We start from the raw sequence: 26,761 nt of genomic DNA on the forward strand, positions 1-26,761 counted from the left end.
ACTGGATTTCAGTGACTATTTCTGTGATGCTGATGATGTCCGCTGCTCAAAGCTTTCTGTAGGCATTCTGTTCCCATTTCAAGCCATGGAGTTGTTGTCAGTTCTGGAACTCTTGAATTTATGCATCAATACTTTAGTAAGAGAGAGGGAAGAAACTGAAAATACTTCTTCTGAGAGCGTCTGTTGATATTTGAGCTACGTAGACATGTACTTCGCTGACATAATAATCTATAAATGTATCATTTACAGCAATAAAGTTTAATGGACTATAAAATCTGCCCTGCAATTAAATAAATAATTATTTACCATACTATTTACTTTGCTCTACTGCATTTCAAGTGGTTGTGAATGTAATAAATACTAATCTTACAACACTTTTATGCCAGTCTTCACTTTCTTGTTACAATGGAGCTGAAATTCTCTAATCTCACATTATCTACTAAGAGTTTAGGAGAAATTGATGTCCATCAACTGAGAAATAAGAATTGATAAATTGTAAGTTTAAGAAAATCCCATTTTTTATGTATTAAGTCCCTAATTCAAGGACTATGAATACTTTCTGAATAATAGATAAATTGCTTTTTCAAAGACCCACATAAATTTCAATCTTTATTCTTTGTCACAGGTAGAGGGACCTAGAAGATTCACCTTAATATTTGGAATATTTCAGATTAATCTTGTACTTGTTTTTACCTTGCAAATATCAAGTCTAGTTCAAAATAGATATTAGTTTGCTAGAAACAGGCTTAATGGGATAGGACCAAGGATCAAATCTTACAGCTGTCCAATACCTCCCCTTGTCATAACTAAGCAAACAGATTAAGATTCCTTTATGTTCATCTAATCCCTGGGCTAGTTTATTATTTGGCATTAATTGGAACAGTATCAAAAGAATGGGCATTTAAAATTCAGTCTTCTTACACCATGTAATTGAGTACCCTTAGAACACAATATTTTTCCATTCCATTACTGGCTATCACTTGGAGACATAGCTCCTAGCTCACACTGTTACTTTCTTCAGTGTGGTTAGAGTTTGATTTATGAAGCATGAAGAAGCAAAAGACCTGCATGAATTTACATATATCCTTTTGCACTTAACCTTTCTGATAATAACATACCTAAAATTGTATTTTCCTTTACTGGACGTGCTTGGATTATTGACACATTAATTTAAATGCAGATGCAAGTTTTTGCAGGCCTGTGACTTAAAACTGGTAAATTATTAAGTTATATTGTTGATTCAAACCTAACAGTTATCATAACACAGTAAATAAATAGTTTTCAGTAGCAGGATAACTAAGAGTAACATATTTATCAGTATACTCTACTTATTTCTAAATGAAGTAATTCACTATGTTTTTATTTAAAATTATTTTACCATCTTTAGCAATTCTTTCAATGACTAGCTCAGCAAAAATCTTATGCTATTTCTAATTATTGACATAACAACATCATCCATGTCTATATTAAGAATAGTTACAATCTACCTGTGCTTCTGTTTTACTTCATAGATATGCAGCATGGAAAAAGAGTCACTTGATTTTCAATTTTTTTTTTTTTTTTTCATGAAAGTAAACCACTAAAGCAAAAACCCCTTTGACTCCAGGAAGAGCAGAACTGGTCTTCAGCACTGAGGTCACCCACTGCCCCCACATCATCTGGGAAGACACTGCTCCCTTTACCAAGGGAAAAACACATTTTCTTGCTAGACCTTATGCAGTTGAGATGGACCCTATCTACAGTGGCATCTGTACTACACAAGGCAAAATCAAGACTATTTACATGTCAGCCATCAGAGTCGTGAAAGAAAGCAGCACTTTCAGTTTTGCAAAATGCCACTACCTGAAAGTTGTATCTGTGGGAACGAAGAATGGTTATGATAAAAAACTTATTCAAACAGTAGTTTGAGTTACAGGCTGCCATAAAAATTAACCCTGAGGTAAATTCTATAAAATTAACATACTGCACGGACACTGTGGATTATACTTGCTTATATTAACCTACAGCATACACAACTATATAGAACTGAAACAAAGCCAATTACGTGTATTAAATCATTGTATATCTTTCTACACACAGATACTTAACACATATATTCAAGATGCATGAAATTATACTGGACAAATTATTTGGATTGAGAAAATCAATATATAGATATAGACACAGTATTTCTCAGTAACTACATAAAATACCTGCCAGTAGTATGTATCACCTGAAAAATAGTAAGACACAGCAAAGTAGAACAAACTTAGCCCATAAACTCACCTATACAATATCTGGAAGTGTAATCTTTTAGGGAAAAAATCTTAAGTGATTAGCCATTGCTAAAATTACAGTATTTCCTTGATTCTTTTAGACTTACTGATGATTTATAAAAAAATACTTTAGGCATTTATTTTCATGATCACTCATTCTTACTCCAATTATTTTTCCAATAATGCAGGCCATGAGTAAATAAACAAACCCCTCTATTCCTTGCCGGCTAGATGATATTTTAACATATGTTCTTTCCACACAGTTGCAGTAACTTGAATCTTTTGACAGAATCCCTGGACTTCACCAGCATGAGCTAGTAAGCTTCCATTCTCTTCTGCTGAATGCAGAATCACGTACTAATTAATAGCCCCTATGGCACCCTTTTGCAACAAGGCAGCTCATGAATACTAATAACCTCCTAAACATGTAATAGTTGTGGACCAAAGGGAAGATGAGCACTCCTTTATAATGAGGAACATTACATTTCTAAAAATAAACTAAGTCTTGTTATTAGTATTATGTGATATATAATTAATAAATCTAAACTCTAAATTACCTATCTACAAATTGCTGTCAGCCTTAGAATATATAGCTATATTTACATATGATATATAACATTTGCTGCAAGATTAATTACTGTACAATTTATGGTATTTGATAAATTAATTCAAACTTGGTGCTTTACAAACCAAAGGACAAACACATATCCTATATCAGAATTCTCTCTAGTTAGTCAAGAGACCTTTTTAGACCACAAAGAATTTAGTTGATTCAATGAAATAATAATTTTGCACAGTCTGTACCAACTGGAACTACATATTGATCTAATATGCACATTGATCATATATTAAATCCATGAAATAGGTATTAGAATCAGAAAAAAACTTGCTTCTATTGTAAAGTCAACATATTAAGAGTCCTACTGGTGTATTAAGACAGTTGAAATTCAGTAATTCTTGCAAATTGTATCTGTTCTTGACAATATTCCTACATTGTAAAAAAATGCTACTCAGTGACACAGATACTGCCTCTGGAATGACACAGTCCCAGCTCCGTCGTGTTCAGTGTGTAAACTCTCACCAAGGATTGGGGAAGATTTCATTACAGAAGTCTCTGGGAGCTTAACTGCTTAACACTGTACTTTGGAAGATCAGGAAATTTCCATGTTGGAATACAATATCAGAATCTGTTTTGTGAAAATGCTTTTCTCAGTAACACACTAACCAGTGAATTGTGCAAGTTTCACAGCTCTGACAGATTTCTATTTTTTAAACTTGTAAAACTAGCATTTCTCCATGAAATGAAAGAATAATAATTCAGAAAGTAAGTCTGAACATTATAAAACATAAGCAGATTTTAACCATATTCCAAGAACATTTCATGAAGTTAATTTATGTTCTCTGAAACAAGCGGAGGAATTGTCTCTGTATGCGGGAGCCCGTGTGTCTGTCTGCGCACACCCATGGCACTGTCAGCCTGAAGCCAGCTGATCACATGAATCATAAAATGAAACCAACACAAAAGCAGTTAGTTACTGCAGGGGCATTGCTCAGGGTTAAGTATCACTACTAATGCTGATGTGGATAGGTTAATGGGGATCAAAGGACAAACAGCTCACATGACCTAAACTTGACCGCAAGTAGCCATGTATATATTAAGTTCAAGTGTACCAAACATGGCAAGCATGTAAATGTTAAATCCCTATCAAGAAAATAGGTACTGGCGATGTGTGTATGACAAATACAAAAATGTGGAGTTTTTTTATGCTCACCACTGAATGAAGGAAACTTTCTTCAGTAGCAAGAAAGCTGCATTCACCAGTTTTTCATTCTTTGTGTAACATACAGTAATAACATATTCTCCCTGTTACAACCTGCTGCACTGCTTTTTTCCCTCTGAAGCATAAGGTACTGAAGTGCCTGTGATCTCACTGCTCTTCATGTAAACAATAGCCACAAAATAGGGAATAGAGAAGGAAAATCTGAAAGGCTAAATGGAACAGTGGAAGGACAGGACTAACAAAGAAAATACAGAAACATTTTAAAAAAGATGAACTGAAACGAAGATAAAGCAAGTGAGAGCTACTCTGAGGTCTGAGCCATGACTAAAATTATTTTCCTACATATCTTCATTCTAAAAATAACATGTACTGCCTGTTAAAAATGTTAATGTAATGTTCTTACACTAGAAGTTTAATGAATATATTTCATCTTAACCAATGACAATAATTAAATGAAAACCCAATTAAATTATTTTTCATCTTTTTCAAATCATTAAGAAAGGCTGCTGGTACATGGCAGTTTCTTTGAAAGAGGAAGCATAATAAGATAATTAAAAATGCACAAGCAATGCTCCATAGCATATTTTTCATGTACAGATGTTCTGAAGGGATTAAAGACTCCACCTCCCTCCCTCTCTAACATAAAGCAGTTTATAATGATGGATTTGAAAAAATCATTATCTTTAGATAATGAATAATTAGAACATTAACTACTCTGGCTTCACTTTGGTTTTGTACATAAATGACCTCAGAACCAGAAGTTTCCAACTATAATATACTGTCTGGGAGTAAAAAGGATGCATTATATTTTTAAAGCAGCTTAGTTTAACTGTTTTCATATATCTTGTTTCCATGATAATATTCTGAAGGCTATTGCCCTCTATTTCCCCCCAAAAAGCAAGAGTTGTGACTCAGGTTACATCAGTGTGCTTGCCCTTGCCCCAAGAGAGCTTATGTAAGATACAATATTAGTTGCCATACATGTTCAAAATGTTTCTCTCTTAATGAAATTGGGGAGTGCACTAGTTAATGAAACAGTTTTGGTGTTCAGTTTTGAGATGCAGTGATTTGGATAATCAGAAACAAAGTAGGATTGCCAATTTACTTCAAGTACTGTGGTGGATGCTTACACTGTGGAGATTTTAGATGCAAAATGCCAGTTAGTTACAATGTTACCGGCTTGCCTGTTAGTTACACCTATTCTTCAAATTTGTCAAACATTTAAAATTTAAGTAGGAATTCTCCATGCCTGGTTTCTGTCCAAGTTTTAATTTCTTCTTTTATTTATTCAAAGTTCCAGCTGAAATACCATGACAGATTGTCTGGTCCTTTTGAAGGGATTAAAAAGAAAAAAAAAATCCATATTGTACTGTCGCACAATAAACAAATAAATAAATTCACTTTGCTTTGAGAAGTACTTATGGCTGGTGCCTGACTGAAAGATGCCAATGAGGTGATCCTTCTATTTGGCACAAACTGTTTTCTGTTCCTTTGAGTATCTGTAAATTTGGTGAAACAACATCTTTAAGTCATAACTCTCATGTTAAGAGACTTCAAAGACATCAACAGTTCAGATACCAGGAGACTTTCTATGACAAAGCAGCGTTGCACTCACTCACAGCTCCTATTGCTAAATAGATTGTACATTTCCTGAATATTACTATCTTGCCTAAGCTAGAGGCAGAAAGTCAGTATTTCCTAGGAATTTCATCTCTTGGCTACTCTGGATCTGGGAAAGTTAGCTGGACTGTCCAGGATACAGGGAGGCTGCATCTTCTCTGTTGAACATTGGGCATGACCCAAGACAAAGTCATCTGATTGGAGTGCAAAAAAGTGAGATGAACAATAATCCTTGTAAGGAAAGAGACTGGTGCATGGTGACACTGCGAAGAGAGTAAGAAAACTTGAGGAATACATTCTTTTCATCATTCTTTCTGAAGACAAAATGATTCCTAAAAATTCCTGAGTCTGAAAGAAAGCCTTTCCAACATACCATCTCAAGTATTTATTACATTATAACCCTCCCATGAGATGGTCAGTTTAACTTTTGTAGCAACAAAACACTCACTACCCCCTCACTTTTGCAGAGAAAGCACACTGCTTTTTCATGTGCCATTCACCCCTGTTTTGCATGGTGAACCAAGCAATCGTATGAACTGTGCAATCTTTTACTATGCAACTAGGTTAAACAAACCAGAATGTTAAAGAATTATATTTGGTTTTTTGCTCCAAACCTTCCACATGATGAGGCAATTGAAAGCACAGCATCAAGCCAAAATAAACTCACATACAACAGGCAGCATACGATCACCAATGAAGACATGTTTGAAGTGACTTGTCAAACATTACATAAAAGCTATGGGGTAGAGACCTGAAGAGATTATTTTCCCAGAGCAGTAATTAACTAGATGAGTCAGAAGACCATCCTTTCTCTTTCTGCAATTCCCCCCTCATTCTCTAAACAAGCGTTAGTTTCTGTAACAAAGAGAATTTGAGTTTTAAAGATGACCGACTCTTCACGTGCACTGTCTTTATTTATCCCGGGGACAGGCCCATATCATGCACTGATTGAAGCAATTTCCATGGAGAGAAATGCAAGACTAATTAAATGAATATGCCTACACACAAAAAGGCCAGGTTTACACAGGCAAGCTCAGCTTTAGTATTTCCTAATTTCAGCACTTAGCTTTGCACTCTTCATATTCTTATAACATAAATTTTGTGAAAGTTTTCTTTAGTAAGCATTCTTCATATTACATAAATTCAAATTTAGTGCTTTATGTCATTAAAAACATTCATATGTAAGCAGTAGACCTGGTGGAATATTTTATTCATATATGCAAGGAAAAATCCTGCTATTTTTCTCCCGATTTTTAAAAAATATAAACATCAATCTAAGAGTCATAAAATGTTTGGTTTTTTCTTTCCATTTTAGGCTACATTTTTAATCGGGTGAATTTTTATAAAAACACATTTATATATATATATACATATATATAGAAAAAGAACTGAAGAGTGAACAGCCATAAACTTAAGAAATCAGACCTGTTAAACTTTTCCTTTCTGTTTTCAGTTAAGTGTTGTAGACTGAGGGGTTTTGGTGATTCTAAACTTATTCTGACAGCCCCTTTTCAAGCCAATTTGCTGGTCATTCTTTCATTTCTGGTCCTTAACAATTTCAGTGAGTGTACTGAATTCTTAGTCAGCCAAACTTTGTTAAAATAGTAGTTTTCTCACTTTCTACCTCTTAAGTATTTTTTATTGATGAACTTAAACATACCTTCACTATCCTGGCTGAACTCCGATAACTTTACTGTCCTTGAATTTCTCTTCCAACTACTCCTAAGTTACAATATTGGGAGGCATGGAGACTAACCATAAAATCAGACACTAATGCAAAAGATCACTCTCAAACCAAATTACTATATGCTCTCTTCCAGCACTTGTTCAAAAGAAAACAATCCATATGGTGACTATTCTTTGGAGACACTCTTGATGTGTCTAATTTTGTAGCAACAAAACACTCACTTCCCCCTCACTTTTGCAGAGAAAGCACCCTGCTTTTTCATGCAGCAACATGGGGACCAGAATCTTCAGAAGCCACAGAGCTGCACTTAGTGGTGTTGTGCCCAGCCTCTCAAGCCCTGAAAGGGAGGATTCCTGGTCCAGGCATAGCAAGTTGCTGACTTGAGATAATACGCTGGGATAAAGCTGTTGTGTATGAATAGCTGTGTATGCACTATGTGATTAAACCAGGTGTTCAAAAAGGAATCAAACTGCAAAATACAGACATATACTTTCAAATACTATGGCAGGGATATGTGCACAATAGGCAGCGTGACAGTACTCCAGTGCCAGAATTGGTGGAAAGATCCCCTTCTTTTCTTCCCACTGTCTATTTCTACCGGAATTTCTTATGCTGTGTTATGGTTTGGGTAACCTGTCCTCAGCTATACACTTTTAGCTTTCTTAACAAACTGACCAACTCACAACGTGATAGTTTCTCTATTGCCAACAGAAGATCATTTACAACAGAAGAATTTTACAACAGTACTCCCTACTTCTCAGACAGCTGGGAATGCAGATGAGACAACCAAGTCTTAAAGCTGCCCAATGTTGAAAAAGTTCCTAGAGAGGTTTTATTTCTACAGCTTTGCTTAGAAGTCTTGATCAGGCTTTTGCTGCATAAAACTCTTTCTTTGCAAGAATGAACACTATTACCATACTGAAGTTTTGAAGAGATGCTCCTTCATTTCTCAGATCTGATGACAGCTAGAATGTAATTGTCCACATCTGTGAAGCTCTTAGTCTTTGCTAACCCTGCTAGGGAATTTGCAATAGCCAAAATTTGCATTTTGCACTATATTAAATTCATATTATCTTTCGAGGCAATTTGGCTTGGACTGTTTGGTCTTATAGGCGTATTTCTCAATTTTAAATTGTTGTATTTTAAGCAACGTAGCAGTCATACCACTACTACTCAACACAGTTACAATGAAGAGTGATGAGTTTTCCATCAGGTTGAATTTTGGTGTGTGTAAAAAATTGAATAGTAGTGTAATGGTTTAAAAGACCTCTCTGTATTGACAAATATCAGTTACCCCTCTATGCAGAAGCTGAATAAAGGTATCAGCTTGTTAAGCACACAAAATAGTCAAACTCCCAGCTTGTAAATAAGAAGATGAACTATTGTGCTTTTTAAAACCCAGATTTAAAATGTTACCATTACGCTAATGTTTTCCAGAGCATAATGTTCTAATCATAAAAAATTTACTAATGCTTGTAAAAATGTACCACTATCTTGAGTACAGTTGTTAAAGAGTTTCAAGTGCTGTTTAGCACACTCTCCTCTGGAAGTCAAATTATTTTTTGGCTTATAAACTTCCAATTCAGAAAAAAGACAATAATTAGTGAACATTTTTTTAACTCAGATATGAAACTTCTGAGCTTTTAATGTTGTTTCCTGTGTTCCGCACGCAATCCTTACAGCTTCTATCACTCATTCCCTTACTGGCTCATGGTGGTGAACTTTAACCAGAACTGATCCATTGGGAAGGAGTTGAAGATACCAAGGTTTTACAGGTTTTGTGAAGCCTGATAACTAGGCAGATAGGAGATACATTAAATAAGGTGCCCTGCTGAAGAAAGGCTGCTATATGATCTCAGAACTTATCTATTCACTTTGGTCTGCCAGCTGGACACTCTGGGTAGGGGAAGATCATGAAGATACAGTGGAGGAGAGAAGTGACTGAGTGTGAGCTGCTAGGTTGTGACACTCTACTAATTGAGTTGTTCCAAAATATCTTGTATGCATTGTCTTTTCACTGTGGTAAATACTAAAGTTGAATTGAGCTTGATTAATTTATCTTTTTATCTACCCTCCAAGTTTTAGTTAATACTTGTTTATCTTTTGTGAGCACAGCACTAATGCAAACATGTAACAGGGACACACATGTGTATTTACGGATGCAACACACGATAAAAATGAGCATACTAAATGTGGAAAGCCTACATCAAAAAATGATTGAATCTAGTACCCACTGTTGATGGTCTTGATTTCACCTCGTTTTATTCTTGCAGTAGGAGTTTCCTTAGCAAATATGGAGTGGATAAGTTTCACTGATGATTTTAAAGCATCTTATGCTTTGAAACAATACTGATTCTTATAATGCTACCGTTATAATGCGCCATCGTTAATACTGAGATGCTCTTTGAATTGAATAAACACTGGTGCCAGTAACATAGTAAAATGTTAATTTAAACATTCTATTTTTTAAATAAAGACTTTGCAATGGAAAATTCCAAGATGAAAAGATATCTTCTGAAAACACAGCAGGAATATGGCTACGAATCCATTGAGGGCTTTTATAGTTTATTTTTAATAGTAAGACCCATGGGAAGTCTTCAGTCTGTCAGCAGCACTGGCTATGTTATGGATGCTCCCATTCTAGCTACGGGAGGGAAGGTGTACTCCATTGAAATATCAACTAATTAATCTCACTCAGTATTTAAACACAGAACTATAAACCACTGAAGCTACCGCACAATAAATGTTGTTTATTACATTAGGTAAGAAACCCAATCTCTACTTAGTGACCCTAAATGTCGTGCTTACAGCAGAAACCTTGACTACAAAGAAACAGTCATACACAGGCAAATTATCAGCAATATAATTAGTGTCATAAATACAGAAGTAGTCTTCTGGTACTTAGTCTTTTGTTTGTATCAAAATAAAATTACATTACTGTTTTAGTCATGCTGAACAAAAGCTAAAGCAGTACAATATCTTAGTTCTAATGCTGACTTTATTAGCTTGTATTTAAAAATTAAAAATAAATAACTGTTAAAAAATATTTGGGAAATCAAAGCAGATGATGGTCACTATTGCCATGTGTTTAATTAGCTTGTTGATACACGTGCTGAGAGAGGCGAACTCCTTAAGGTAATGGGAATGGCAAAGTGCTTGACAATTCAATGCAAGCACTCAATGCAATGCAGAAGTCCAGCCAGACAGAATAAAACATACAAACACGTGTTTAACATCCTGATTCAGCAAAGTGCTGCCAAGGACTTGAATCGTTTTCTTTCCAGCAAAGCATGTGTGGCACAGCACAGGAGACGTACTTCACTGAACCTGAGTATAGATCGCTAACCACAACCCTTCATCGGTTGGGGGGAGCAATCATTCATCCTTCACTGAAACCACCTGGTTCATCTCATGTATGTAGTCTGTAGCTCACTATCCTTCTCTTCCCCTTACTGTTGATGGTCACTCACTGCTGCTTGTTACTGTTGTGCAACAGAAAAAACTATGAATCATCTTCCCATTTATTCTCCCCTCCTCCCACACAGCTAAGGTTGCCGATATGAAGATACACTTCAAACACTGAATTCCCTGCAAATTCCTCCCCAAATATCAATCTTAGTACAAACATCAACACAACACAGCATGAAGAGAGACCTTCCAATGAAGAATCAGATCACTGTGCTCTGCTGGCTATCCCTTGGTAATATTCACTGTCAACATATAGAGTGACTATTTAAACATTTTGAGATCCCAGTTCACCAGGGAATCCCAGAAATTTCAGCTCTGTAATAGCACCTCAAACCAAAAACTCCTTTCTTTCCATGAAGAGAAAGCTGGCCTCACCACTAGGTCAAACTGGGCCATTAACTCATATTATTTCTGTTTTGATGACTCTCTGAGCTGGATATCTGATCTGCCTCTGCAAAACTCTCACCTTCCTTACTCTAAATTCTAAGGGCCTGTGAAGTTAAACCAGAGTGTGTAAGGAAAAACCCTCTGTTTTTCTGCTCTATTAGAGTCTCTGGGTCACACACAGAGTACAACTATGGATTTCTGTGAAAGTAGCTGGGTAAAGAAGAATCAAACTACAGTGAAGTCTCCCTTATATTACTTGCATTATTTTATTTTGGGGACATAACAAAAAGTGGTGGAGAGACTGGCTCAACATTTCCAGGGAAGAATAAAAATTAGCAATAGATATTTTTTTAAGGTGAAGCAGTTTAAGGGAATTCTTTCTTCTGCTTAGAAGCAACAAAAATCCCCCACCAGTCTAAGCTGAAAAAATGGACCACAGGAGGTTTTAGAAACAGAAAGTCATTCAGTAAATTTCATCCTGGGAAACACTATGCATTGTCCCCACTAGCAGGACACACATTTGAAGAGGGCCAACAAAAGAAACCAATAAATTTTTATCTGACTTTAAAAGAATTCAGTTCCACTCAATATATTATTGAGAAATTACATAGGTTAAAAAACTTTGGCCTTTGGAAGTCATCCAGTTCTAAAGGACTATAATGTAACTGACAATAGTATAATAAAAGTTAGAAAACAGATATTTAGTTCCTAGGAAGTTGAGAGACTATATGCACTTACCAATGTTATACAGTTTTTCAGTTACAGCTTACTGAACTGTAACTCAAAACATAGGAGTTAATCTTGTAGGTTAAAGTCTGAGGCTTGAAATGTGATTCTGAATCATAATAGCTATAAAAATCAGTATGATTTAATTATTCAAGTTAGAAGGAAGAATCACTTATTTCTGATAATTGTTATTTGTACATTTAAGCACAAAAGAAATATATTATTGCATTATAAATACATTAATTACTTTTATCAGTGTAGCCTAGTTCTAGTATCTCATATTTCTTTCTTAGAAAGGAGGGATTCCTGTTTACACAGAAGGTGAAGGATTTCATATTTATGTGAAATACAGCCTAGTCACCTTGAAAATAATATTGTACCTGAAAACTGCAGGATCTAAAGTTGTCACGAGAAAGAAATACTCAGGTCAAGAAATACTCTTTAGTCAAGCTAAATTTGCATAGACATAAATTTAAAAAAAAATTGGGAACTCTCATAATTTTGACCATTAAAAATCATAAAAATGAAAACCTCAGAAAAGATGACAACTTCTGTCTCCCCAAAGCCATGCCAGTTCACATTATGAACAGAAATGAGTATTGTTTCAATGAGCGCCTTTGCACTGGTGCTTTGACAGTTGATTAAAAAATCACATTGAAGCATGGATTCTGATGATCCACAGTCCAGCTGATAAATTACAACTGCAACCATCTATAAATTTGCAACTGCTTAGCTATGCAGGCTTTGAAGCAGATATAATATGGAAGATGAATAGCAAATGAGAGCTCAGTCCAAGATTCTTTAGGAATGTGACAACCTGTAATAGATCTGGAGTTAAAATTTCTGAAAAGAAGGGCTGATCTGATTCATATGTGAATATATATACAGCAGAATTAATAATTTCTGGTACTACCGGAGGTATGTAATTGACTGTGAGGTGCTTTAGGCCTGAGAAATGTGGAACAGACCTTCCACAGTGATGTTCTGAAATGCTGCACGTGGCAGAATTTAAACACAAAAGCAAGAAACACCCTTTTGAAAATGACGATTAAGGACCAGATTTTCAACACGATGCAGACTGATATTGCCACACTGCTGTTTGGGGAGCTGTGGAGATCTGTAGTCGCTGGGATCTAGCCCTTCATATATTGCTAACATCTACTTCTACTGAGAGAGAACCCAGATGAGCACACTGCTAGAACACTGTGATCATTAACAGCTGATGGCATACAGCTAGGCATGCAGGAGATATGCAAGTAATAAGATTATTTTTATATCTGTTTGGCAGTGCTGCAGCATATATAGTATACAAGATGAATCTACTATGTCTTTTAGTATGATACACTGAAGGCCCTCAAAATCCTAGAATAAGGAACCACCATGCTTCCAAGTGTATGACAATGTCTCCTTTGCCAGACAAGGATCTGGGTTGATAGCATCTTGCACAATTAGAATAACATTTATTTTTTTATAGAATACCAGTAGTGAAAGCTATAAAAATCAGGAACATGCAATTTGGCATAGTATACCCAAACGGATCCCTCTCATGTGAAGCTACAGTACTATGTATTTCACCCCAAATTTATATAGCTCAATCCTTTCTTTATATAACGTGAACTTGCCCTTACACAGATTTGTATAAGGAAGAGGGGTCAAACATACACAAGGTACAAAAAAATCTGTAATATTCAACACATTTTCAGGATTCTCTCCTAGGTTTAGATCATGACTGTGGCATAGTGAATAGCCCCCACATAGCCAGTTTGAAACTTCCTGCTAATTTACTCCCATTTTCCAGGTGATTTGCTTTTATTGATGAATAAACTGCAGTGTTCTTCTGTTGCTGCCTCCACTAGTTCTTTCTGCAATATCTGTAATAATAATAAAAAGATGTAACATTTTGGTTTTTTCTATGAGTGAAGAATCCTAACTACATCCTGTACACTGTAGCACAAATTCAATATACAGATTTTAATTACTTTTGTAATTAACATGAAATGAGTGGGTTTTTTTATTTCAACACAGACCTCGGTCTTGTCAACTGAAATGCATGAAGAGCCTTGGGTGTATTACCTTTTCCTTGACTCTCATGACATGAAGTTAAACTTCACTCAGCTTGCTCTGTGGTGCAGTATTGTTCCATTTCAAGTTAATTAGTGAGCTGACAAGGATGGATGCAGCCCTAGCCTAAAGAGAGGATGGGGGAAGGACTGAACAACTTTATCACACAGGTCATATCACATACATTTATGATGTTAACATGCAGCACTATTGGGAAGGCTGAGAAGAAGCCAGAAGACCCTTCGGACTCTTTCCATTCTCCCTCATCACCATAAATTGTATTAAACTATCTCCAATGTACTACGTGGGAGGATGGAAAACCAATGGGAGAAAATCTATTTCCAATGCAGAGAGTGCTCTCTGGCTACATCTCCTTGAGATATCTTCTGTGGATCAACGCTGCTGTTTGTCCTCAATGAGATGGCAAATCTCCAGCTACTTCATCTGGCTCGACACTACAGACACTGAGCATTTTATGTAAGAGGACAGGTTAATAAGCAGCATGAAATGAAACTCTGAAAAGAAAGAGGGATCTACGTGCACTACTAAATAGAAACACTACTAAATAAGATGGAGCTACAAGCACAGAAAAGCAGCCAGTCAGCATTCACTATTTTCCAATGAACTCCAAGAAGAATTTCTCTGGGCAGGTGTTAAAGCAGGGAAGGGAGAGCTCTTATTTGAGTCACTGGGAGCCTTTGTCTGGCTTAGAGTTTGCAAACTCATCACCTTAAGAGCTTGAAGAAACTGGCTCCACAGTAACTAACAGGACAAAAAGGTGCAACAGCATAAGGACGGGGACCCTACCCTGTGCTAGGGAGTCTCCTGCATGTATATAAAGCCAGCAGTCTCCCCCTCCAAAAGCGTGAGTTTCCAGAACTGTCACAGTAACTAGGAAAGTCCCCAAATGCTTTGAAAAGAAAATATTTAAATGCCCTAATTTCTAGTTAGCTTCTTGCATGAGAGTACCATCAGCAGAAGGAAAGTTTCCTCAGAGACTGACATAGATATAGCAGAGGGTACTTCTAATTCCTGATGACAAACTGGAAGAAGTGTTGGAGTTGGGCAAAACCCATGGATCCAAAAAGTTAATGTTGCACGATACACTAGCTGTGTTATCTTCAGTTTCACAGTGACATTCAGACTTTTAGTGCAAATCTTCAGTCACAGTCAAATCCAACTTCAATAAGTTCATTCCTTTTAAAAGAAAGAAATGAACAGCAGATTTGTTAATTAGCAGAGAGTTCCTTTTCAGTACAAAAAGCTAAGGATATTTGGAAACTACAGTTATATCTGAAAGCTAATTTTGATTCGCCAGGTCTTCCTTCTCAGTAAGTACTACTGCTAATCAAAACTCTGAGGGGATAAAAAAAAGACCCAGGTTTCTCAGATTTCCTCCTGGTTGAAGTGGCAAGGAGAGCCTGCAGAGGAAAGGCCAGCAGCAGGCTCTGAAGAGAACACTGCCGTGGACCACACTGGTGTCAGCTAGCTCTTCATGCATGCTCAAGTCTCCGAGGAGAAAGAACTCTGAAGGAGATGCAGGGAACTGAGGAAACCATCCAGCTGTAACTATGACTTCAAAGGCGCAGCTTCTGATATGGTTACAGTTTTTGACCATTTTGGCCAACTGCTATACAACCGCACAACTAAGTATTACGGTTATGAAAAAAGCAAATGGATTCTTCCATGTGTTGGTCAGGGCAGAATTAATGACACTATTCAGGAGACCTCATCTACACTACTAGTCACACGATTTCAAGAAGGTTTCATTCAAACTGGAAACCAGCTGAGAAGGGCTGCTAGGATGACCAACAAAAGAGAAAGGATGTAATACGTAACTGAGTAAACAGCAACTAGTTAAACCATTGAGCTATGATTGCTTGCTATGATACCCCAGGGAGTAAATAGAAGGGAGGAAAAACCTATTTAAATAAGATGCCAATATTGGCAGAGGGACAAATGTGAACAATGTATTTAAACTCACTGTGAATACATTTACACTGTAACTGAAAGAAATTTCCAGAGTATCAAAGAAACTATATTTGGAAAACATTCTGAAATAAGCGGGTTCAAAAGCAAACAATTATGTTGAAGATGGATCCTGAAAATACATGGATGTCATTCAGTTCTTTGTGATAGCAGAAGCTACATTCAGTGACACCAGACAGGTCCCTTTTAGTCCTCTGTTCGTATACATAGGACAGAACAGATGTAGGGAGAATTGGCTTACAGACAGCACCTACTACAAAACAGGGCTGAATTATGACCGAATGCTTCCATATGTGTCACCTAATAAAGCTGAGGTTTCATGAAACAACATTCCTGAAGATCTGCTTATGTCCAGTCTGTTTAGGTATCCATTAAAGATAAGTCTGAGGACTGGTCATTACAAGATCATTTATCAGCTCAAAGTAGTTGCTTACTATCTTACCAGGTTGTCACAATGACCCAGAAGTAAGTTGCATGTTTTAATCCTACTGACATGAAACCAAGTAGCATGGTCAACTTTAGAGCTTGATATAAAAAGGATCATTTTAGCACAGGGAGAAGCTTCCTAGTAATGTTTACATATTGCTACATGTAGCAACAGTTAGGAAAACCAATATTCCTTCTCTAAGTGTGATAATGAATTGATAGTAGCAGAGTGGAAGGCAGGAGATAACCTAATCTGCTAAAGGGTCATTTGCATTTTTGAAATACATGCATATTAAAGTGTGTGCATGCTGACTCAGAGAAGTAAAACAAAAATCACAGGGTTGAGGAGCACCCTCCTAAACTGGTTAAGAATCAATAGTGCTGTGCATGCATGTGTGTGTATGTGTGAAATAAGATCTGAACCTGAAAGAAACTGAAAAGAAACCCTGAGGAAAGGATAGATGATAAAATCTATTGTGGTATGATCACAGAAGATTGCCTCTGATAGATGCATATCTATTAGAGTTGTAAAGTATTCATATGAGTGAGGTAAAGGGTCAGCATCTACAACAGGTGATGTGAAAATAGGAGAAAGAATTGAGGAGTTAAATATAGATGAAACAATTTTTAATTCCTGTTAGTTACGTTGTTTCACACTTAACTTTCACCTACTTTGCATTCTATAACTATTTTACTTTCATTCAATCCCTATCTGACTTAAATTAGAAGTCATTTCAAGATACAGCATACTCACCTACTCAATACACTATTCACAAAATCATAGAATAGTTGAGGTTGGAGGACACCTTTGGAGATTGTTTAGTCCAACTCTCCTGCTCACTGCAGGGTCAATAAGAGCAGGTTGCTCAGGGCCATATCCAGTTGGGTTTTGGATATCCCCAGGTATTGAGACTGCACAACATCTCTGAGCCATCTGTCACAGTGTTCAATAAATTTTGCAGAAAAAAGGTTTTTGTTATGTTTAAGAGTGATTTCTCTTATTTCAATTTGTGCCTATTGCCTCTCATCCTTTCAATGAGAAGAGTCTGGCCCTGTCTTCTTTACTCTCTCTCATCAGGCATTTATGCATATTGATAAGATCCCCCTGAGCCTTCTGTTCTCCAGGCTGAACAGTCCCAGCTCTCCCGGCCTCTTCTTGTATGACAGATGCTCCAATCTCTTCATCATCTTCATGGCCCTTTGCTGGACTTGCTCCAGTAGATCCATGTCTCTTGTACTGAGGAGCTCAGAAATGGACTCAGCACTCCAGATGTGTCTCATTAGAGCTGAGTAGTGGGGAAGGATCATGTTCCTCAGATACCTGGCAACACTCTTCCTAGAATGGTGTCGGCCTTCTTTAATGCAAGGAGGCATTGCTGGCTCAGGTTCAACTTAGTGTCCACAAGGATCCTAGGATCTTTCCTGCAAAGCTGCCTCCCAGGTATGAGTCCCCAGTGTGTAATGGTAAGGGGTTATTCCTCCCCAGATGCAGGATTTTGCATTTCGCTTGTTGAACTTCATGAGGTTCCTATTGGTCCATTTCTCCATCCTGTCGAGGTCCCTCTGAATAGTGTCACACCCATCTAAGCCTATCAACCATTCCTATCAGTTTTCTGTTGCCTGCAGACCTGCTGAGGGTGCACTCTGTCCCATCATCCTAGTCACTAATTAAGATGTTAAACAGTACCGCAACAATATTGACCCCAGGCGTATACCAATAGTGACTTGCCTCCCAAACCTTGTGTCACAGATCACAACCCTCTGAGCCTGCTATTCTGCCAGTTTTCAATTTGCCTCACTGTTCACTTACCTAGGCTGTACTTCCTCAGTTTGTCTATGAGGATGTTTCAGAAGAGAGTGCTGAAAACCTTACTAAAGACAAGATAGAGACATTTGCTTTTCTCCTCTCATCCACCAAGCAAGTCAACTAATGAAAGAAGGCTATCAGGCTGGTCAGGCATGATTTCGCCTTTGTAAATTCAAGCTGACTATTCACAATCACCCTCTTGCTCTGTATGTCTGGCAATGGTTTCCAGCATTATTTGCTCCATCACCTTTCAGGGGTTGAGCTGAGGCAGACAGACCTATAGTTCCCCAGATCCCCCTTGTCCCTCTTGAAGACAATAGTAACAATTTCTTTCTTCCAGTCTTCAAGAACATCCCCCGGTTGCCATGATGTTCCAAAGGTTATTGAATGGTCTTCCAATGACAGCAGTCAGCACCAGCTCATTTAGTGCTCATGAGTGCATCTTGTCATGTGCCAATGACTTGTACATGTCCAGTTTGTTTAAATGTTTCCTGATCTGATCATCCTCTGCTGAGTCCTTGCTCCAGACTTTCCCTCTGGTCATCAGTTCACTAGAGAAACCTCTTGAATAGCTTGCGCCTACTATGTTGCTCAACCAGCAGATATCAGGATGGTACAAGTTCCCCATGAAAACCAGAGCCTGTGAATGTGAATCTTCCAGTTGTTGGAATAAGGTTTCATCTACTTCTTCTTCCTGATCAGGAAGTCCAGAGCAGACACCCACAATATCATGACATTTGCTAGCCCTCTAATCCTGACCCATAAACTTTCAGCTAGTTCATCACCCATCTCTAGGCAGTGCTCCCTGCACACTCTGCTCTCTCACATAAAGGGCAGTTCTTCCTTGCCATTCTGCCCTGTGCTTCCATGGATTGCAGCACTCTGGTCATGTGAACTATCCCACTGCCTCTCTGTGATCATGATGGGATCATAGTTCTGCAGCTGCACAACACACCTCTAATTCCTCTTGTTTGTTCCCCATACACAGGCCATTCAGAGAGCCACCCACTTGTGCTGATCTTCCAGAAAAGGTTCCCCCAAATGCTCTCCTCTCAAGCACATCTGTATTCATGTGCATACACTTGGGATGGGCTCCTTCTTGCCCTGATTTGTAGATTATGATGTCCTGCCTGTCTCCATCATCCTGCACCCTTAGCTTATCAACCCATCAACCACTTCCTCACTTGATCGTGCGTCATCGTTTCCCTCCTCTTTTGTTTCTGTTTCAAAGCTTCAGTGTACTACCGCTAAAGTTCTAGTGTACTGACAGAGTAACAGCCACATGCAAATTGTATATGCTGTTCTGGAAATTGAGGATGAAAAGGTTTGTCAGAGACAGTCTGACAGTACGAACCAAAAAAAGTTATTTTCCTTCAGTAATGTACTGTGAACATACCTGAATCCCAAGAAGCATATATGAGTTTGTGATATAAACCATTCAGTGGCATGGTATAATACATGAGATAAATTAGGACTGGTTTAAGTTCACTGTTACAACCCATTATATTATCCTTTTTCTTTGATAAACTAATTTAAAATATTTTAATTAAACAAGCATTCAATTCAGCAAAGCATGTGAAACCTGATTAAAATATGGTGCATACATAATTATATTATATCACATATTTATTAAGATACTAAATATAATTCTTAATAAAGATGTGGTTTTCAATTTTAAAATGAGGAATAACAGTGATATTCCTAATGCGGGGGAAATTTGTTTGAAATCTAGACACACTGAGAGAAATCCACCTTAAAAGTAGTTATCTAGTCTTTCATATATTTAGTAGATTTTGTTCAATCAGATTTAAGTGAAACCTTATTGTAGTCAACTTCCTAAATCCTGCAAAACAGAATTTTCCAGCTCACCATGACAGTTCCCTACTTGACATCACTGAGAAGTCCAGGTGTCTTTGCATAAGCAGGCCCCTAATGAAAAATGATGCAATGACATCATTATGGCTAATTTTTAATGAAGTGAGCGAATGTCCTTCTTTGTGTGATCAAGCCCATATGGGGCTGATTAATCATCATGTATTTAACATGGATTCTTACTTATCAATCATTTGTGTGAAACCATGAAAAATTTCCTTCTGCTTCATTTAGGATGTGAGAATTGTTCCTGAGTCAGACACAGTAACATGTGCAGCATACATAGGCACAAAGTACTGCTTGACTGTATTATTAATGAGTAAAGATCATGATTGCTGAAAGCAAACCTGCATAAAGAAGGAATGGTAATCTGACTTTAGTCATGAAATGCACATCAACTCCAAACGCTATGGCAAGCCAAATTTACAACTCTGATTCTGATTCAAGTCAAAAGCCCCAGAACATTTTGTTCCTGGAACAAAAATTCCTGATATTTGCCTGCACTTCCACTAGAGAGCATGGCAGTCAACCAGACTTCCCAGGATGGTAACAAGAAAGATGTTCGGAATAATTTCATAGGCAGACTAGTTTATCCCTGCATAGCCATTTGTTATAACATTCAGCTGAAACTGCTAAACAAATTAGAAATGAAGAAGCTATTTTATACACTTATCTTTAGAACTTGCATCAATCATAATTCGCTCTTACAACCTATTAGAAGTGTTAATCAACAAAATCTCCAGACCGAAGATTAACTAATGGTATTTTCCATGAATGCTATGTCACAGCTTTCTGACAGGTAATTCAATTACAAATATACTGTAGGAATGAAATTAGTCTTCTGCCTTAAAAGGTTTAGACACAGTCTTGTCACTGATTAAAGAAAAGGGAAGGCTTACATCCATTCTCTCTGTGTTACTAACTTCTTCAACATGCTCAAGTTTCCTAATACTACAAAACTTTAAATTTGGGAGTTTTGACCCAAAGAATAGCTAGAGTGTTTATGTAGCTATTCAAACAAGATGCACAGTATTTCTGTGTTGTTCTGCACCAGCTGGTTTTATCCTTCCTGTTCAGATAGTGTTTCATTCTATAAAAGCTGTACATTATTAAATGCACAGTATAGTTTGTAACTGAAGGAGTTACTCATTAAAATTAAAAATTGCTGAAATCCCCACAAATTGTTCTACACTTATAGCTAATACCCACAGACTAAAGCCACAAGAAAAAGAGATGTGCTTCCAGGTTTTAAAATCTTTACTGCTTGAATAAAGGAATAACTCTTTATAAAGTTAGGATAAAGTAGAATACATTGTCTGAAATGATAGAATCTCAAATCTTCAGAACTGAGGGACAAGAGAAAGAGATCAATTCTGCCCGGATTGACGGGGAAAAGGCATTACCCAGATTTTTTTAAGGATCTTTCCTCCATTAGGATTTGGGAGGAAAGGTCAGGAAGCTGTTTGTGCTGGCAGTACTGGTGGTGAAGTTAGTGGATATAAACTACACTCACTATGACCTGAAATATCAGTCTTTCTGACATTTAAAAGTAATGATACTTTGTACAAAGTTATAACAAAAGTTTGTTTTCTTAATGATAGCCCTAAAGAGGACAGTATCTTGTATTTTCCTATGTCTAGGAGCTTAATTTCACAGATGATGGGGTGATATTGACTAACAATGTTAACTAAAACTACTTCTGTCTTAGGCTGGCACACTTCACATTCAGAAATTTGACACCACAACTCTTAATACGAGTAACTAAACAGTGTTTTTTAGCTCATGTAAAAATGTTGAGTAGTACAGTTTCACTTCAGGTTACTCATCTGAATCCTGGAGTACTCTCCAGTCACATTTCTCCATTTAATTTAATTGATCAGCTTGCTGATCAATAGCCCTAGGATTCATTGTTCTCTACTCAGTGGAGGAAGAGATGGAGACACTCTTTCCAAAGGTGATACAGACTGGGAATCTTACTTGTGTATTCTGAATTTGTGTATTTTAGTTCTGGATAAAAGGCATCTAAGGATACTAGCTAAATGATTTCATTTAGTGAGATGGATAAAACTGGGCCACCTCCTTTGAGTTTCTATATGCTTAGTAGCTTTTCGTAGCTCTTACCTCCAGAAGGTATCTGGAGAACTGAAGGAGGTGTATAGAAAAGGCAGTTCAACGAACTTTGTCTTTAAACTTAACTTTACACTCACATACTTGCCATGGACACTGGGCTGACACACTTCCAAATGAAGATGATGGTGGATACGTGATTTCAGTAAGACAGAACACAGGAAGTCAAAAAATGCTCTTTTCCTTGCCCCTCCTGTTCAACCATCCCATCCCATCCCATCCCATCCCATCCCATCCCATCCCATCCCATCCCATCCCATCCCATCCCGCTTGATATGTTAACAACAGGCTCCTTGGAGGCAAAAATAAAATCTGAACTTCAAATTACTAATCAAATTTGAACTTCAAATTTCTAATACCTTGAACTTAAAGAAACATCAATACTTAGGAGAAAGAATCCATTTCACTTAATTTTAGATGTCTAAAATTAAAGCAACCAATCTAAACTAATGCAGGGTACCTTCAACAATTAATGCTAGAAAAGGACAATTCACCTGTCTTTGACATCTATCTGAAGATGAGGTGAACCATCTGAGATTCTTTTTAATGACTGAGGGAAGTTAGACAAATTATCTAACAAAAACCTAATTTTTATGTGGATTCTACTGTAGATATGTAGTTTTTAAGGCTAAAGTTAAACAGCATGAATCTCACTCTGAAAAAATTGTGCATAATACAATCAACCCCTTCCCTAAATTAACTCCTCATTTCCATGTAATAAGTAAGATGCACAAAGAATTGAGTAAAGGCTATGTGACAGAGGCTACCAGTACAGACATTGGAGAGTAGGAAACACTCAGATATCAGCAAAATGCCTTCTCTTTTTCTTTTCTTCAACACCTAACTTCCTTTCATTCTGACCTCTCTTGATATCTAATTCCCATGATAAAACATTTTTGCAGGTCTCTAAAGACTTGGAACTTTTTATAGTGATGACAGGCAATCATCCAAAAAAAAGTATGGACAAGTCAAATGGAAAATTTTGAACAGTGGATGTTAATCTGCTGGATACAATGTTTTCCAACAAAACATTATTTTGAATTTTACTCCACTGCACGTAATGGTTGAAATAGGCTAATTGCACAGTAGGCATGTCTCACTTACTTTAACAGGTTTTTTAGGGGAGAAAAACCACTGCTAGATTAGAAGAAAAATATTGAAAGATATGAGTAATTTCTGAATCTATTACTTTTTTCCTCTTGTTTCTACTGAATGAGCTTCAATGCATATTATTACTATACATTTTGTTCACTATGGAAGTACTACTTGAGCGTAGAGAAAATTCAAGCAAGCAAGTATAAAGTGTCTAATCTCTGAGGTATGCATTCTGTGGACAGTATCTGAAAGGGAAGGCATCTGAATTCTATTTACATCTCATTGTAGAGGTCTAGAGTGAAGCTGAACTGGAGCTCCCATTGCAGACACTTGGTTTCATACACTAGGTCAGCTAATCCTGTACCCAAGGTGTTCTGCTACTCATTAGAATAGAAGAGATTGAACGAGAGCAAGGATTTGACCCTAGGTTTCCCCCTTTCCAGCCTCACATGCGGTTACTGGTTCATCTGGATCTGGTATTTGTGATCAGACATTCTGAACCCAAGGAACATATCTGATAAAATATGTTCAACACAGATATTTATGGGAAAAAATCCTATTTTGTTCAACCTGCCAAAGATACTGTGACAGGGCCTAGCTGAGAAAATTCAATGTCTAGGAAATACAGGTATTTTGGTACAATTAAAGCCCTCTGTGAGACAAATACTGAAAAGCTAGGACACAATGAAATGCAGCATTTAAACACATGAAATAACTTTAAACACTTGAATAATTTTAAATACATTTACAGTTCCACTGCAGCGTTCTGCTGGATTGGGGATTACTGCAGCCATCAGGTTATAATTTCACCAATCTGAAACATGACCTTGAATACCCTTGTGAACTTTCCTTAACAAACAAATGAGGTGGAGCTACTTCATACATAGAAGCCAGTTTCTGAGTTTGTCTAACATCCCCTCCCATTCCACGAACAATTCAAAAAGCCTTCAGCTAAACTTCTCAGATAGTGAATCTGTGTAGAAGCGTTCTGAAGTACTAAATGATGCCATCCAGGCTTTTATCAGAATGATTTCCTGCATAGGGACTTTTTTTTTTTTTTTTTTAATAGTTCCTAATTATTCTTGTGTCTTATAACACTTAAAAGTCAAATTTTTGAGAGTTCAGATATTGGTAGATGTAATCATAGACTACCAAGCCAATCCTACAGATGTTATAGCTGGTGGGAATTTTGTCATCAAGTTAAATGAAGACAGGAACCAATCTATCTAAAAAAGCACTAAACTGAGAATAGATTATTATCAAGGATGAAAGAAATACTCAATTATTGATAACACAAATGAATTAAACTACTTTTGAAGCAGAAATATCAGAGTTACTATACAAATACTTGTTTCAAAACTAGTAATTTATCATATGCATGAAAACAGCAAAATAAAAGCAGGTAGATAGGGAATAAATACAGATTGAAAGAAAGAAAAACAGAGCTTTTATGAAAAATTTCTTTAGGTAAAAAATCTAGTAGTATTTCTGCTGTAATACTTATTGGCATATAGATTACACTGATTCATAGCCAGCAATGAGATGATAGTGTGTGTTCAAGTTCCACTTGCCACAAATACATTAATCTGTCATTTCCTCGTGGGAAGTTTGCTTTCTGTTTTATACGTACAACTGCAAAAATATTGTCATCTTAGGCTAGCAATGGAAGACCGTTTATATGTGCATAACATTTTCCATAAATTCTCATGTTGTGGTCGTCTAATTTCAGTAATTTGTGGTGGTATTTTGGCACTTAACGAAAGAGGGGGTGTGATACAATTGAAGCTGCACTGAGAACTCACCTGATTCTGCCCCGAGGGCGTTCAGATTGCTCTGACATAAAACTTGTGCTGCTGAGGCGTGAGGCACTGCTGGTTCGGGAAATGGCTGACACATCACTGACATCACTATCTGATGATTTGGCAGAGACGTTATCACAACTTCTGTACTGATCTGTTTGTATATTATACTAGAGATCAAGAAAAGAAAGGGTGAGGAGTCTCATCAAAACATAATGTATATATTGAGACAACAAATGACCTAAGTATGACAATTCTCTCTAACTGCTTTTAGATCTAACAAAATGGTATGAAATAATAATGGTATTAAGTAATGTCTTTATGTCTAGTGAAGAAATTAAACATGGTATTTATGGACCAAATAAGACACTTGAAATAAATTACAGCATTAGAATTGAAATAATAGACTGCTGGTTCTTTAGTACACTGGAACTATAATAATGAAATATTTATGCAGCAGACAGACATCTTCTCAAGCACATACATACCATCAATTTGTCTATAGACCCTCTTTTCAGCTTTTCAAATATTAAAAACCATGCTATGAAATACCTGTACAGTTTGTTTGGAACAGGAGAATTGCGTATGAGTCTGAGTGAAATGCAATGCTACATGAAGCTGACATTGGTGATCGATTTCAATAACTAAGTTCTATCAGAAAAGGAAAAAGGTACATTTTCTACCTTAAAATATCTCTTTCTATCGTGACAGTAGAGGACTAGTCAGGCAGAAAGCTAACTCTGCAAAACCAGTATTTGTTTTCAGGCAGATCAGTTCCCTGATCTAGCTGCTTTTACGTGTGCATGTGCATGAGAACTAGCAGAAGACCAAGCAGGAGGAGTATGTGGACAGGGGTAGAAGTTATTTCCCTTTTGCTAACAGCAGAAGCTTTGATTAGTTAAAACCAACTGTGACACCACACCGCCTCTGCATAATCTTGTATTACTCACATCATCAGTCAGACATATATAAAAGAAAGCTTCAATCCTAGCAATGTCACACTTACCTAAATCTTCAGTCACACAGATATGAGGTTCAAATCATTGTCAGGTTCACAAAACTAAAACCCACTATCATTAGAGAGCAAGGCTGGGAAGTGCCTTAAACAGTGGTATACTTCCCAGGGCATATTATGGGAAAACTATTAACACATGGGAAGACCAGGCAGTTTTTGACACGACACTCTAGGGAGTTTATTTTCCGGATCTGTGCTCTGTAAAATTGCAAGTCATAAAAGCTTATTTATGAATTATACACAAAGCTGTGACAGTCTGTGAATATCCCCAGCTCAACTAGGCACTGGGTTGCAGGCTGAGTCAGTCAGCAAATGTCATGACTTAGCTTTAAAAGCCTGGCAAATGCAAGCTCAGGTTTCTACAGATTAATGTACCAGGCCTCCTGTCCTCAAGCCAGGTTTATCTTCTCTTGCTCCAGTACCTTTCAGCCACTATGTCTGGGGTCTCCACAGCACACTTGGAAACCTCTAGGTAAAACATCTAAGATAAGATGAGGAAGTTAATGGGAGTAGAGAAGGGGAGGGAATAATGAGGATACTAAGCACTGACTGTAAATATAGAAATCTGTAGGAGAAATGGAGGTTATATAAATTTAGTGTCTCAGCATGTATTTCAGGGATACTCACAGCTCCTGGACAGCATATG

General features: G+C 37.1%; 1 protein-coding gene across 31 annotated transcripts in view; it reads right to left on the reverse strand.

The window, feature by feature from the left end:
* The window catches only part of RIMS1 (regulating synaptic membrane exocytosis 1), a 352,499-nt gene that overhangs the window by 47,943 nt on the left and 277,795 nt on the right, over window positions 1-26,761 (reverse strand). For 20 of the 31 annotated variants that reach the window (XM_074819786.1, XM_074819754.1, XM_074819753.1 and 17 more), the window contains one exon: window positions 25,104-25,270. The exons of the other annotated variants lie outside the window; for them this stretch is intronic. In XM_074819786.1, the coding sequence (XP_074675887.1) occupies window positions 25,104-25,270 (167 nt within the window). The remainder of the gene's footprint in view (window positions 1-25,103; window positions 25,271-26,761) is intronic. 31 annotated transcript variants of the gene reach the window in all.

Source organism: Strix aluco, chromosome 3 (assembly GCF_031877795.1).
Source record: "Strix aluco isolate bStrAlu1 chromosome 3, bStrAlu1.hap1, whole genome shotgun sequence".
Taxonomy (NCBI): Eukaryota; Metazoa; Chordata; class Aves; order Strigiformes; family Strigidae; genus Strix; species Strix aluco.